At 46.3% G+C, this 15160-nt stretch overlaps 1 protein-coding gene across 1 annotated transcript in view; it reads right to left on the reverse strand.

Annotated features, from left to right (window-relative positions):
• TG (thyroglobulin) overlaps positions 1–15160 on the reverse strand; it is a 287674-nt gene that overhangs the window by 8191 nt on the left and 264323 nt on the right. Inside the window, exon 45 of the mRNA XM_011977089.1 lies at positions 13132–13239. Coding sequence (XP_011832479.1) covers positions 13132–13239 — 108 coding nt within the window. The remainder of the gene's footprint in view (positions 1–13131; positions 13240–15160) is intronic.

Below are 15160 nucleotides of genomic sequence, written 5' to 3' on the forward strand. Positions count from 1 at the left end.
TGGGTGACAAAGTGATACTGTTTCAAAAAAAGAAAAACGTTTAATAATCGACTCTCTGGGGGAAAGGAAATCTTATGTGTGATATTCGCCAATTTTTACAGTGTAAATACTTCCACCTTAGCCAATTTCAAAATGATGTCATTGAGCACGACGCTGGGAAGCAATGTGTACCACTGGCTCTCATGAACTTGCATGAGCCGGCTCCAGGCCACTACTGTCTGCGACCTTAGAAAGGCCACAGAGCACTGCTTTGGGGGGAAGGTCTGGCATTCCAGCCCATCCCATCTGTTTAATTTGAGAGCCTGTTGTGTATGAGGATTTCTGCTTTGTTTTTCCTTAGCAGAGCTGATCTTTATCAGGATGCAGGAGTTATTTTGAGCAGTTTAAGGGACATCTGGAGGAGGCACAAACAGTGGAGCCTCTGAAGAGGGAATCTGGGATCCGAGGACCAAGTCCTCGGCGAATCTGGGCACTGGTTGGGGATTCTGGGACCCTCTGGAGGAAGAAAAGGGGATTTGGATTCAGCAGCAGCAGCAGCAGAGGAAGACCCGGAAGAACATGCCAGGGTCTGACAAGGTAAAAGGAGAGACTCAACTGAGTGTCCCTGGTGCTCGCAGCCTAGGGGTAGGCAGTTCATGTGTGCTGATGTGGCTTCGTTGCTCTGTGCTGTGTCTGATCACTGATAAATCATAGGCCCAAACCCGTGGCAGCTGTGTCAGTATATGGTCAGCCTGGAAGCATTTAGCTGTCACTTGTCTTCTGCTGTTTTTGGTAATCACATTGCAGTGGAACTTGCCCCTCATCTGACAGCTGCTCATCCTATGCCCAGGCCAGATCTGAATCTTCTCCTTGTCACCTCCGAGAGGCAGACTTTGGGCCTGGGAAAGCTATCTGCCCAAGCTGGGCGAGCTCTGTTCAAGTCCCACTTCCACTGCTGAATCTCTTGAGCCTTGGTTTTCCTATCAGTAAAATGGGTCAATCATCTCCATTCAGCCACCCACATGGTATTACTGGATGCTCATAGATCAAATGGGTGTAATTTCCTTTAAAAACTGTAAGCTGCCATCCAAAGAAGAGTTAAGGTGGCTGAAGTTGATAAAGTTACATTTAACCAGACTGTGGAAAGAACTGACCAGTCACAGAGCTCGGCGGATGACTCTGTGTGTGTGTGTGTGTGTGTGTGTGTGTGTGTGTGTGTGTGCATGCTTTTGTGCTTCAGTTTCAGGATTTGAATGCCATCCAGTGAGGACGGTGGCAAATTAGAAAGGGGTGTCGGGACTAAGACCCTACTTGGCCCACAGTTGCCGAATGCCTACTGTGCAGTGTCCTCTGGATGGATGCTGAGGCTCAAAAGGTGGACATTCTCTTGAGGAGCTCACGTTCTAACAGGGAAGTGCGACCAACCACTGCTTTTCAAAAATAAAATGTTCTATGTTGTACAATAGAAAGGTAGGTATCTGTCAAGTGATAGAATTACTTACCAAGTACCATAAGAAGAGAGAGAAATGAAATATCATTTATTCCAGGCAAGAAAATGCAGAAGAGTTTATGGAAAGTGAGAGAGAGGAAGCTGCGGTGGACTTGTGCTTGGACAGATGAGTAGGGTTAGTGAATGGACAAGGTGAGGAAGGGCATGTGGGTAGCAACTCAGCACTTGTGCTGTCATGGAGCAGGATGTGCACTCTGTATGGAGCAAGGAATGACAAGGGGTGTGGCTGAGCACAAGGTGAGCCAGGGCAGGTGGGGGCTGGTGCAGGTGGCAGAAAACAGTCCTCAAGGCGCTGGCCTCACAGGTCCTGCTGAGAAATGCAATTGGAACTTTTGCTAGTCCAGAAAAATCCCAAGTCTGAAAACCACTAAACTGCATGCTTGCTAAGGTCCACTGGGCTCTCATTCTTTGAAAGCTGTGACAGCCTAGACCAGAAGAATTGATGGTCATGTTTTAAAGGGGCTGGGAACCCTGGAGGTTTCTCAGCAAATGAGTTGTAAGTTGCATTTCTTTTGGAAGGATTACTAGAGGTGTGTGGGAAGAAAGACTAGAACTGAGAAATCCTAAGGTCACTGCAACTGTCCAGAAAAGACAGAACCTTTTCACATAACGTCCCCAAGCTTACCTGTCTGCCATACTGCTCATCATTAATCCTGCTGGTGCTGCTGAGGACCTGCAGGGAGGCTAAGCCTGCATCCTAGCGAGCCAAAAGCCTCATTTCAGAGATGATCCATGGTGCAAGTTCCTGACTTGAGCTCAGCTTCCAGGATCAGGAGCCACAGTCCATGAAGGTTTGGGTTTATCAGGAAACAGAATGATGGAGGTACATCCATCCAAAGAGATGCACCTGGCAGTGGATTCAGCTGGGGAGGTGGGCTGAGCCTGGGTTCCCCTTATGATGAGGTGAGGGTGTGAGGAAGGATCTCCCTTGACAGAAATAAGACACTGTTTTGCGTGGCAGAAGCCGTTCTGCTGATAATGGTGTGAAGAGGCTTGTGCTGGAGATGGCACAGCATGGATGGGCATTACTGCCCATCTGAATGGACTGATTTGAGAGCCTGTGCTTGCAGGGATTTCAGTCCCTCCTGTTCTGTCTGCCTGCAGGAAGTTTGTTGACCTCATCCCCATAAAATATACTCCCTTTTTTATCCCCAGCCAGCATCTCTCGATAGCTTCCTCCAAAGGAAATTAGGGAACAGGGAGGAATGAAAGTCCCTTTGCTTCCCAGGAATTTTTTTTTTGAGAAGCTGGCGAAGTGTTAAGTAACTTACGACTAGACGCTTATAAGTGTGCCTCTCTTTGGGCAAATCTAATACGCAAAAGTTCAGATTCTGCATGTGAATTAATCAGGAAGTAATTCTTTGCTTTACAAATGGCTTGTGTTTTACAAGAGAATTTGCTACGCAATCCCTTAAAAATAAGCTCCCTAAGGCACACTGAATAGTGTAGTCCCACCCCAGGCCCCAAAGGAGATATTTGCAGTAGTCCCCTAACTTCCTAAAGCTCAGCAGAGCGGTATGATATATTGTTTCACAGTAGAGTCAAAGCTTTCAACTAACTTGCTAGATTAACCTGAACATTTTATTCCCTCCATAAAGTATGATAACTGTTGCCCAGAAAAAAAATGAATTTTCCAGGCCCCAAACATGCATTCTCACTAACTGTGTTGTGTGCTTACCAAGACCCAACTGTTTAAGTCATTGTATTTGTCATTGTGATTTTATATTTAATTGAATTTATTGAATACCATACAGATACTCCACTTTCATGGATCCCAGACTGGAAATAATAGATCATGCACTACGTTTATGGTTTTGCAAGAAGTCCAAAGGCAGAACTCCAAACAGCATTTTCCAACTTAACCCTCTGATCCTGCACCAAAAGAATGGCCAGGGGATGCAGATTTATGTGTTTAAAGTTAAAATAAAATATTTAAGGCATCACACCTATCTTATGCATTTTTCACAAGTTCTCTTTTTAATCGACTTTTCTGACTAACTGACCATCACATTAGATAACAGGGTTGATACTGTACATTCTATTATTTTTAAAAAAGATAATTGATGTTTCAGTGAGCCAATCTGGATATGAATGAAAAGACCATTGTGCATTATATATGCTTTTTAAAAAATCTGCAATGCCTTCTCATCACACTCAGATAAAATACTATCTCTCTGCTAGCCACAGCTTAAAAACTCCTATGTGAACTACAAGACCCATTTTTTTTTTCCCTCTGCACCTTCAACCACTCTCTTCTTCTTCAACAGGCTCCAATTCAAGTGCCACAATTTAAGCGTCCTAGCACACACTCAGCCTCATGATGAATTTCCATGGAAACTATGAACTCCACAGCTGGCCCGGCCCCCAGGCATCTTAAGATGAGAGGCTTCCACATCCTCTCTGAAGTGGCTACAGCTCCTCATGCAATGTTTGGTACCAGAAACCACTTCAGTTGTGGTTGCTTTCTTCCAAGGACCTCTTGATCTCCAATTTGGATTCTTCCAGTGTAATACACGAAGCAGCATTAGTAATGCTCCAGTTCCCTGGTCTTCTTTATCCTCAAATATGCCAAGCCCTTTCCCACCTTAGGGCCTTGGCCTTTGACGATCTTTCTTTTGGGATTTCTCATTTCTACGTGAGGATCACACACCTTCTTATTTCTCGGTTCTCGGCTCAAATGTCACCTTTACACAAGGTTCTTTTCTTATTACTGACCATGGCACCCTAGTGGATCTCCTTCCTAGTGCTTTTGTCTGAACATATGCTGCATATTGATGTGTGTATTGTCTATTCTTTACACACTATTCCTAGATACCCATCAGCCCACCTGCAACTACAGTCTTTGTCCCAAGAGGCAGCTCTTCTCTGCCTTGCAGGTTTCTCATTTCTAGGACCTGGAAGCGGATCTGCAGCATAGACGGCGTTAGGTAAATCTCTGTCAAATCAATATTGAAGAAGATATATAGTGCAGACCCTATTATGTCAAGGAGTTGGAGTGATCGGTTTCAGAAAATGATTTATTTTCATCTACACTGGGAAATAATCCCACAGGATGTTAGCCAGGCTGATGGATTCAGTTCAATAATCTATCCACTTCACATTTTCTTTGGTTTGTGAATTCCAACAAACTCACCAAGACAGTCAACTAAAAAGATAATATTTTGAATCTGGAATGTTAAAAGCCTCTGGAATGCACAGTAGTGTCTAGAATGCAAGTGTAGTGGTGTACAAAATGCCTCGAGTCTAGAATTTACAGCTTTGTTTTCCAGGGTTGGGACAACTTATCAAGGAGGAACATTATTGCCTCTTTAGTCATTTTGAATGTTTTGTTTTTCTCTCTCAGAGACTTAGTTTTCCTAAAAGGAAAATAACCCTAGCTCCCTAACATTGAACATCTGCAATGAGCCAGATGTTTAATGTACATGATCTTGAATATTCATACTATGAAGTACATATAGCTCTACCTATTTTATAGGTGAGGAAATTGAGGTAAAGGGATTTGTTTAAATGCAAACAGCTAATAAATGGTAGATATGGGATTAGAACTCTAGTTGATTTACTCTCAAAGATGTGCTGTTTCACTAGATTGGGTTGCCTCTGCCAAAATGAAAGACCAGTCTAACATTTTCTATGAAGCATGAGTAGATGTTTAATCCCAAGAGCCATACTCTTCCGTTCAAAGAAAAGTCAAATGTGATCTTATTGAAACATCTTCCACACCACCGGGATGTAGGAATGACATCCCAGCACCCTGGAGGCCAAGGCCTTCAGAAGAAAGACCCAGCACACAATTCAAGTGCCATAGCACACACTCAGCCTTATGATGAATTTCCATGGAAACCATGAACTCCACAGTTGGCCCAGCCCCCAGGCATCTTAAGATGAGAGGCTTCCACATCCTCTCTGAAGTGGCTACAGTTCCTCATGCAATATCTGGTACCAGAAACCACTTCAGTTGTGGCTGCTTTCTTCCAAGGACCTGTTGATCTCCAGTTTGGATTCTTCCAGCATAGTACATGAAGCAGCATTAGTAATGCTTACCTAATCAGTGTTCACTCTCTGCCAGGCAGTTAGGCCCATAGGCGAGGCTGTTTGTGTGCCTTGTCTTCCTTAGTCCTGACACACTTCATAGTAAGCATAAGTACCATTACTAGCTCCACTGCATAGATGAGGAAACCAACACTTAAAGAGGCACACAGAAAGTGGCAGAGCCCTCGAAAGACAGGAAACAGCAGAGAACAAACCGGTGCTCTCTTCTACACTTGCTGGGGCCCAGAGCACAGACCAGGGCTGGGAGTGCAGTCCCCAAACCTGGCCACAGGGTCTGAGTCCATTGCTTATGAGCAGCAGAGGACACAGATGGGGCTTTTTCTGGGAATGATACCTGGACCTTTAAAGGCCAGCGTGTCCTTTGAAAGGGGCTGTTTAGAGAGGAGGACATAACCGGTGAGTCAAAGAGATGGAAATACCAGAGATGGGCAGGGAGGGAAGGGTCCCAGCAGAATAAGCAGGTGGCACCTTGAGAGGTACCTGGGCAAGTGACAGGAGGCATTAGAGAGAACGCAGGAGGCATCAGAGAGAATGCCCAGGCCCTCAGACCTGGGAGAGACAGCAGGCCAGAGTCCCTCTGCATGTGAACCTGGAGGCCTGCCGGCCTCTAGGTCAGCTTTGTTACAAAGAATCACTGAAGCCACCCCCGTTTCTCTGGCACACTCCATCTGCTTGAGGGGGTTCCATGGGGCCAGGGACAGCATCTTGGCAAGGGCCATCCTGCATTGATTCGGGGGCAGTGTGTGGGAAAGGGGCTGCTGTTTCCTTTCAGGTACTGTTAGTAATAACTTCAGTTCTAATAGATTCCAGCAGTAGTTCTCGACCAGCAAGGATTGTGTCCCCAGGGAACATCTGACAATGTCTGGAGGCATCTGTGGTTGGCACAGCTTAGAGGGACTGGGGCTGCTGGTATCAGGTGGGTAGAAGCCAGGGGTGCTTCTAAACATCCTTCAATGCACAGCACAGCCTCCCACAACAAAGGGTTATCTGGCCTCAAATATCAACAGTGCCCAAGTTGAGAAGCCCTGGATTACAGGCCTCACTGGCAACCCCACTTCCTCAAACAGAGGGCTCCAGGGACAGACCATGGGAGAAACTGGCTCAAAGCTTCGCCAGTGAGCAGAGATGAACAGGAGAAAGCTGGTGAGTTTTTTCTCTCATCAGCAACCTTGGAAATCAAAGCTGCCAGGTATTGTACACACAGACACACATACATGCATACACTCACATGCAGACACATTCAGACACACAATCCAGATGCCAGCTCTGGGCTAAACTCCATGCAGGCAGTGTCCCCAAATTCTCCCATAGCCCTATGGAACAGGACCTGTAACTCTCTCCAGATATAGGTGAGGCTACATGGAAGCTCAGAGAGGTTAAGTGACTTGCCCAAGGCCACACAGCTGGTATGTGGACTTGGCCATTGTAGGCACTCAATAAGATTTAGGATAAAGTGGGAGCAATTGAAAGAAAGCTGGAGAGAGGGCAGGGAACAGGACATGGGTCCAGACTGCCACTCACTGGCTCAGGGACGGGGAAATAATCTGCTCACATCCCTGGGCTTTTGTTTCTTTACAAGTAAAATAAAGGAGCTAGACGGTCTCATCTTCTATATTCTTTGATTCTTTGAATCTGAATCTGAATCTGAAACTGGAACCTTCTCCTCACACTAGAGATTTTGATTTCCCTGTCTCCTCTCCATCTGTTATACCTATTCTTTCCCCATAGAAGTTTGCCCTCAATTTCAGGAATGAAAATCTCATCTATAATCCAGGTGCACAGTAAGAAAATCACACTATTCTGTGATCAGTTTACAATAGTCTATAAGAAAGCAATAATTCATTGTATTTTTTTCACTAGCTGTTGCCAGGAAAGCTAATATATGCTGACAGAAATGGAGGTATGAGACAGATGGCTGAAAATGTAACACACGTATATTTTAAGTATGTAGATTTGAGCCAGAAATAAAATGAGAGATGTGACAGCGCCAGGGCAGAGAGAGAGAGAGAGAGAGAGAGAGAGAGAGAGAGAGAAAGAGAGATGTCTTTTTGGGACAATAAGATAAACTTGCCAAAAATCAAATCAGTTAGTTTCTGTGAGTCATTCATTGATGCAATTATCTACTATATAGATGGCACCATATGTGATAGTGATGGAGAGAGGAGATGTCTACACAGGGGGTTGTCAAGAATGCATTCTGATGGCCAAGAAGAACAGAATATTCTTAGCACTATTTGCCTGTCTCTGTTTTATGTAAAATTAACGATTGTCACAACCTTTGAGATGGGTCCTATTATTATACCCATTTGCCACATGAAGAAATTGAGTCACCAAAGAGGTTACATGACTTGCCTTAGGTCACTGAGCTGATAAGACTCAAGGATATGTTTTTTACCAAAATAGTAGATGCCAGCATCTCTGCTTTTGACCAGGGCATTATTCTGCCTCCACAAGAATAGGAATACTGCTACTATAAAATGTTTCAGTGGATCTGTGTGTCTCTTTCCTCCAAAAGTGATAGAACTGAGAACTAAACGATGCCTTTGGGTGACTGGATCCAGTAGTTTTTCATACTTTCTAAATTGAATAACCTTGAAATGTTACTCAAAGCTCAGTCTGTGACATAAGGAGAAAGGGACTGGGAGGCTCAGACCTGCCCCCTCCTCACAGAGGCTCAGGATCAAGGCTCCCTAGAACCCAGTGAAGAATCAGTGCTTTAGACCTCTCCGGCCTCCCTACTCCCACTTCACAGGTAGCAAAACTGAGCCCCATGGAGCCTAAAAACTAAAGTAGAAAAGACTCATTCCTGACCATCTATCCTTCAGTATGATTTCCTGAGAACCTGCTAAGTCCTCATCTGTGCCAGGAGGGTCACTGGGCTCTGAGGTGTGGAGAGCCATGGAGCCATGGGAGGCAGTTATGAGGGTCTCTGTATGAACATGGCTTGGTTTCATGGGAGGTTCCCGGGGTCAGCGCGGTGGAGCCCTGTCTCTAGGGACATGAGGACATTACTCAGTAACAGAGAAACCCGCACTGCCCGTGGGAGACTGAGGTTGTGATTCTACTCTGTTAAGATTGCTCCTCTGAGGACCACCCCAATCCCAGGTCCAAAATAGACCACTTTGGACCATTGCCACTCAAAAGCCTCAGTTATTTTAGAGAAAGGCAATGTTATGGATTGAACTGTGTCTCCCTCAAAGAGATATGTTGGGGTCTTTACCCCCAGTACCCCAGAATGGGACCTTATTTAGAGATAGGATCTTTATAGAGGTCATCAAGTAAAACTGAGGTCATTAGTGTTGGCCCTAACCAATATGGATGGTGGGGACCTTGGGTCCAGAGGCTGACATGCACGAAGGAAGACGATGTGAAGAAATACCAGACGAAGAACACAGACATCTATGAGCCAAGAATCGCCTTAGGCCACCAGGGACTAAAAGAGAGGCCGGAACGCATCCTTCCCTAGTGCCTACAGAGGTACTCCTGTTGACACCTTGAATTCATCCTTGTGGCTTCCAGAACTTGAGACAATACATTTCTATTGCTCTAAGCTGCCCAGTTTTGGTGGCACTTTGTTACAGCAGCCTATGAAAGTGATCCGGGTGGGGTCCAAGCACTATTGATTCAGACAGCAATGATATGAATGCTTTCATTTTGTTTTGCTTTTATTGTTTTCACCCTCATGTAGAAGACTCATTTCTTATTTTTTGCCACTGTAAATTCTGGGGTCCAACAGTATGTGCATATTTGTAAGGCTTTTAATGAACTTGCTGTGGGAGAGTTACACCTTTCACTGTAATCTCTGCCTTGCATGTGAGGAAGGCAGGGAATCAGACAAAAGAGTCGGATGGAGGGTAGATTCTTGAGAGCCCTGGCGAGGAGGTCACTGCCAAGGCTGATTCTAGGAACCGTTTCCCATGCTGGGCCTCCCTCGCCATGGGTGGCCATAGACCACTGGATTAGGAGGGCACCTTCATCTCCACCCAAACCACATGGCTCTCGTCATCATTCCTTCTCTCCCTCAACGCCTCCTTCCCAGAATCCTGGCCTGCCACTTATTTTTCTTCTTACAGCCTGGAGGCAGTTGCTTGAATCTGTAGGTCAGGCTGAAATTATAGTTCTAAGCAAAGCGACTGCGTGTTGGAGTGGAAAGAGTTCTGAGGCTCAGAGAAGCTGCGGGTGGGTTGCTGCTCTCTAACTAACCAGCTGCTTGTCCTCGAGGGAATTGTGTTGAACTCCTTGAACCTCAGACTCGGCTATGCTCTGAATATTTACGTCCCCCCAGAATTCATAGGCTGAAATGGAATCCCCAGTGTGTTCATATTAAGAGACAGGGCCTTTGGGGAGTAACTAGGTCATGGGGGTGGAGCCTTATGGATGGAGTTAGCGCTCTCATAAAAGAGACCTTAGGGAACGTGTTCGTTCCTTTTGCCATGAGAGAATGCAGAAAGAAAGCACCACCTGTGAAGCAGACAGCGAGCCCCCGACTAGACACCAAATCTTCCCATGCCTTGATCTTGGACTTCCAGTCTCCAGAACTGTGAGCAATAAGTGTACACTGTTTATAAATTATCCAGGCTAAGATATATTTACTATGGCAGGCTGAATAGACTAAGACACACTTCATACCTGTAAAACAGAAGTAATCATTTCAACCCTGCAGAGCTCACAAGGATTCTGGACATTTTTTTGTGGCGTGGTATAAAAACAGAAGAGTCTGTTTGGAGAAAGCAGGTGAATGATGGGTGCTCCGGGGAAATGAGAACGCCTTGGGGACTGCATGAGTTTCCTGCAGCTGCTGTAGCAAATCACCATAAACTTACCGGTTCAAAACCATCAAAACTTTTTTTTCTCTCATAGTTCTGAAGGCCAGAAGCCCAACACCAGTCTGACTGAGCCAAAACCAAGGTGACAACAGGGCCACCCTCCCTCCCCGTGCTCTCCCAGTTTCTGGCTGCTACTGGCATTCCTTCCCTGTGGCCACATCACTCCAGTCTCTGACTCTGTGGTCACATTGCCTCTCTCTTCTGTAGACAGCACTTCTCCCTCTGGCTGTCACCTATAAGGATGCTTATGATTGCATTTAGGGCCCTCCCAGGGTAATCCAGGATTATCTCCCCATGCCAACATCCTTAACTAAATCACATCTGCCCAGGTTCTGTTTCCTTATAAGGTAATATTCCAGGTTCCAGGGATTGGTTCCTGAGATCTTTTGGGGGCCACTATGCAGCTAAGGTATTTTACCATGGCAGCTCGAATAGACTGAGACACACTTCCTCTGTAAAATCGAGGTGACCATTTCAACTCTGCAGAATTGGGCTCTGAACTTTTATTGTGGAGTGCTTTAAAAATGCAAGAGTCTGGGCCAGGTGCAGTGGCTCATACCTATAATCCCAGCACTCTGAGAAGTCGAGGTGGGTCAATTACTTGAGGTCAAGAATTCGAGACCAGCCTGGCCAACATGGTGAAACACCATCTCTACTAAAAATACAAAAATTAGCCGGGAGTCATGGTGTGTGCCTGTAATCCCAGCTACTGGGAGGCCGAGGTGGGAGAATTGCTTGAATCTGGGAGGTGGAGGTTGCAGTGAGCTGAGATTGCGCCACTGCATTCCAGCCTGGGCAACAGAGGGAGACCCCATCAAAAAAAAAAAAAAAAAAAAAAGAGACTGTTTGGGGAAAGCAGGTAACTAATGAGTGCTTAGGAGAAATGAGAACGTCCTTTCTTTCCTCTAGTGGCAGTGAGGCCACTTGGAGAGTATTACTGGGGAATGGGAGGAAGGTGGCCAAATCACTGGCCACGTCCATTACAGGGCAGGTAATAAAGTAGTCCCTGGTGAAAGAAGGACATGGGAAGGAGTCAATCTTCAGGTGGCCATTATTCAGCCTACTCTAGGGGCGTTGCTAATTATAAAGATAAATGATGCGTGTTTATAAGAATTCCCTTGCCTTGCTAAGTAACACAGGGTAAAGCCCTGTTATGGGTTGGATAACTTATATTCCAGACACTGTTAATGCCAACCCTAAAAGGAAAAATTATTAGCCTTATTTTGTAGGTAAGGATATTGAAGATCAGAGAGACAAAGAAAACTACCTATGATGGCACAGCAGGTAGGTGGTATGGCTGCACCCCCACCTCTAAAGCTGCAGTCCTTTCACCCAGCTCCCTGTTGCCCATAAAACAGACCAGGGGGCAGGGCACAGTGGCTCACATCTGTAATCCCAGCACTTTGGGAGGCCTACGCGGGTGGATCACGAGGTCAGGAGATGGAGACCATTCCAGTTAACACGGTGAAACCCCGTCTCTACTAAAAACACACACACACAAAAATTAGCCAGGTGTGGTGGCGGGCACCTGTGGTCCCAGCTACTGAGGAGGCTGAGGCAAGAGAATGGCATGAACCTGGGAGGCGGAGCTTGCAGTGAGCCAAGATTGCACCACTGCACTCCAGACTGGGCGACAGAGCGAGACTCCATCTCAAAAAAAAAAAAAAAAAAAAAAAAAAAATAGACCATGGATGTGAGCAATGAATGTTCTTGACCCCAGATGGCAGGCTTTGCTCCCATTCATATATAAAATAAAACAATAATCGTCTGGCATCTTTTGGAGACATGTGTTCCTGATGATCTGTTACCTGTGAATGCTTATGGGAGGCTGAGCACAAGGACACCACTACTTTCCTCCCCCTAGAGGAGTAGATTGTCTTGCCAAAGGCACCTCACTGTGATCTGATGTGGTTTAATGCACGAAGTCACTGCCTCAGTGGGAAGGGTTCTGGGGTTTCCCCACATGGATGAATGGCTCAGGACTGTAAGCTCATGGGGCAGTAGAACAGATAGCCCCACAGTCCTTCCTTCAAAGCGTCGGTCATCCAAGTCCCCAGCTACCCTCTTTGCATTGTTCTTTCACTCCGAAGCCGAGATCACGTGCGTCCCTGTCACTTAGTCTCTCTGCTTCCTTTGTTCAGCTACTGGAGTTACGAAACCCAAATCTTTCTTTACTTCTTCTTTTTAAAATCTTTTCCTCGGCTTCTGGGAAACTCAAGGCTAAATTCTAAGCTCATTGCTTGGCCCTTCCTTTATGGTTGGTTTTCTTTTGCTTGTACCTTATTTCTCTTTCTCATTTTGATGACTTCATTGCACCTGATATTTTATTCTAAGGGAGCTGGAACCTATTCTGGAAGTAAGAATGATATATAAATCAAGCCCGAATACAACTTTCCTTTGGTTGAAAAAAAAAAAAAGCTTTTTTATACTTTGGAAAGCCATTTGTCTTAAGCTAGCGCTCAGTTTCTAGAGGAATAAATACATAGAGTAAATGAAAAAGCCTTCTCTCTCCAGTCAAATTAATCAATTAATAACTAACATTGCAATTCCAAAGTGTGTCGTCATCATTTGCAAAGCCTTTCACATTACTTGTTTTAACTTTCCCCACCAACAAGACAGTGAGATGAAGTGGCTACTACAATTATTTCTATTTCTCAGACGAGGAAACTGAGGCTTAGAGAGGTTAGGTGGTGTGTCCCATGTCATTGAACTGGGACTTGTCTTTCAGTTTTACCTTCCTTTCTCTGCGTTCCTGCAGCATCTTACCTGCCACGGCCATAGCTTTCGGGAGCATGGTACATGAAGACATTTCCTCGTGCCCTCTTTGCCCAGGCACTGGCCATGTCGATTATAGGGCAGATGATAAAGTAGTCCCTGGTGAAAGGAGAACATGGGGGGAGTCTGGTTAAACATGGCTCTGTGGGCAATGGTGCCTGGAAAGGGCTTCTCCCAGCAAGGTGTCCCCTTGGCCCCCAAAACCCCCCTGCCCAGGCCTACAAGAACACCTTCTTCCCATTCCCCAGCAGTGCTCTCCAAGTGGCTCCACTGCCACACTGATGGGAGAGCCAGGGTATGGTAGGTACACAGTGTCCTCTGGTAGGTCATGGGCTTAAAAACTGGTGCCCATGCTGATGTATTTTAGGCGTCAAAAATCCCGTGAAATAAACGTCTTCCTAGGACACCAATTTCACTTAAAGATGTGGAAACAAAACATTTTATAGTAACATAAGTGCAATATACAGTGGAGTTCAATGCAATATACTGTGGAATGGAACATAAAATCATTGTGCATTTTAAAAGAAGTCAGAGCCCCCAAAGATAGCTCAGGCATGTGATACCCTTAGCTCAGCCCAGTGGCTCTCAGCAGGCGGGATTTTGCCACCTCCATCTCTGCCTCCCCTAGAGAACCCTTTGGCAATGCCTGGAGACATTCCTGGTTGTCACAACTGGGAATGGAAAGGGTTGTACTGGCATCTAGTGTGTGGGGGTCAGGATGCTGCTGAACATCCTGCAGTGGAAAGGGGAACCCCACAAGAAAGAAAGATCCAGTCCAAAATGTCCAGATGAGGAGGCTCAGAAACCTCCCTAAGTTATGTACTTGCTTCACCTTTGAAGGTAGCACAAATCAATTTCAGAAGCAGCGGCTTACAAGAGTGGGGCCCTGCGTGTGCTGACGCACAGGCTGTGTGTTTAGAGAGGCGGCTCCCACCAGGCAAGAGTCAGACAGACCTCGGTGACCCTGGGCCACCAGGTTTTCAATTCCATCTCCTTTATGGAGTAAAGGTGAGATACTCAGTAGTTCTTTTATCTCCTTGAATCTCTGTCATCCCAGCTGAGAAGTGGGGCCAAGGGTCCCTACCTGGAAGAGGTTTTGTAATGACCAAGTTTAATAACACCCATGGGAGTCCCTCAGCAAAAGGGGTGCCCGGCTTCCTTTCCTGGTCATTGGGATAAAAACCTTTGGTGCGTCTGCTGGGTGCTAGAGTCTTCCCAGGTGAGGCTCTGTAGTTGGGTGGGGCATTGTGGGCATCTTGGGGGCAGAGGAAGCCAACTGAGATTCCTCCCGTGCACCTTGAGGCATTGTAAGCAGGACAGGGACAGGATCAAACCTATGGGGAGCATCATGCACTGGCAGGCCTGGGGCGGGACACTGCCCAGTAACCACCAAGGAGACAGGGCCAGGGCCTGAGTCTGTGCCAGAGAGAAGGAGGACCCGAGCTAAGGTTGAGCTGGAGTTCGTCTTCCGAGTGGGGCTTCCCTTGGTGATGCTGCCTTCTCTCAGGCTCAGCTCTCACCTCAGCACGCAGGTTGTCCTTAAGGTCAGATAAGGCAAAATTAAGGCAAGAACCTAGCCCTGAACTCTCTCTGCAATGTGATCTAGCCCAGTCCTGACTTGATTATAAGCCTCTCAGGGTCAGGGACTGGACATCTGTGAGTTCTTATGGTCCAGCCCAGGGCAAGGCCTCCCAAAATAGCTGCTAGCTATTTCATCTAAAGTGGAGATCTCCACTAGAGGGAAAATTAAAGCCTTTTAGTCCCCAAGATGCAAGTGGGTGGCACAGTTTTATTCTGAGCCAGTGACCCTCCAATTGGAAACCTCAGGCTCCTGAGTGGAGAGACCAAGCAGGGCAGTGGGTCTCCAACACCTTCCAGCCCATCCCTTCCCAACAGGCTCCAGTTCAGCAAAGGATGCTGAGCCTTGACACTGGCTCTGTCCCCAGGCACAACTAGCAAATGGTCAGTGTGGGCCTCCCGGAAGGAGAGAGAAAAGGAGACACAGAATGCTGAAAGCACT

Source organism: Mandrillus leucophaeus, unplaced genomic scaffold, assembly GCF_000951045.1.
Source record: "Mandrillus leucophaeus isolate KB7577 unplaced genomic scaffold, Mleu.le_1.0 Scaffold173, whole genome shotgun sequence".
Classification (NCBI taxonomy): domain Eukaryota; kingdom Metazoa; phylum Chordata; class Mammalia; order Primates; family Cercopithecidae; genus Mandrillus; species Mandrillus leucophaeus.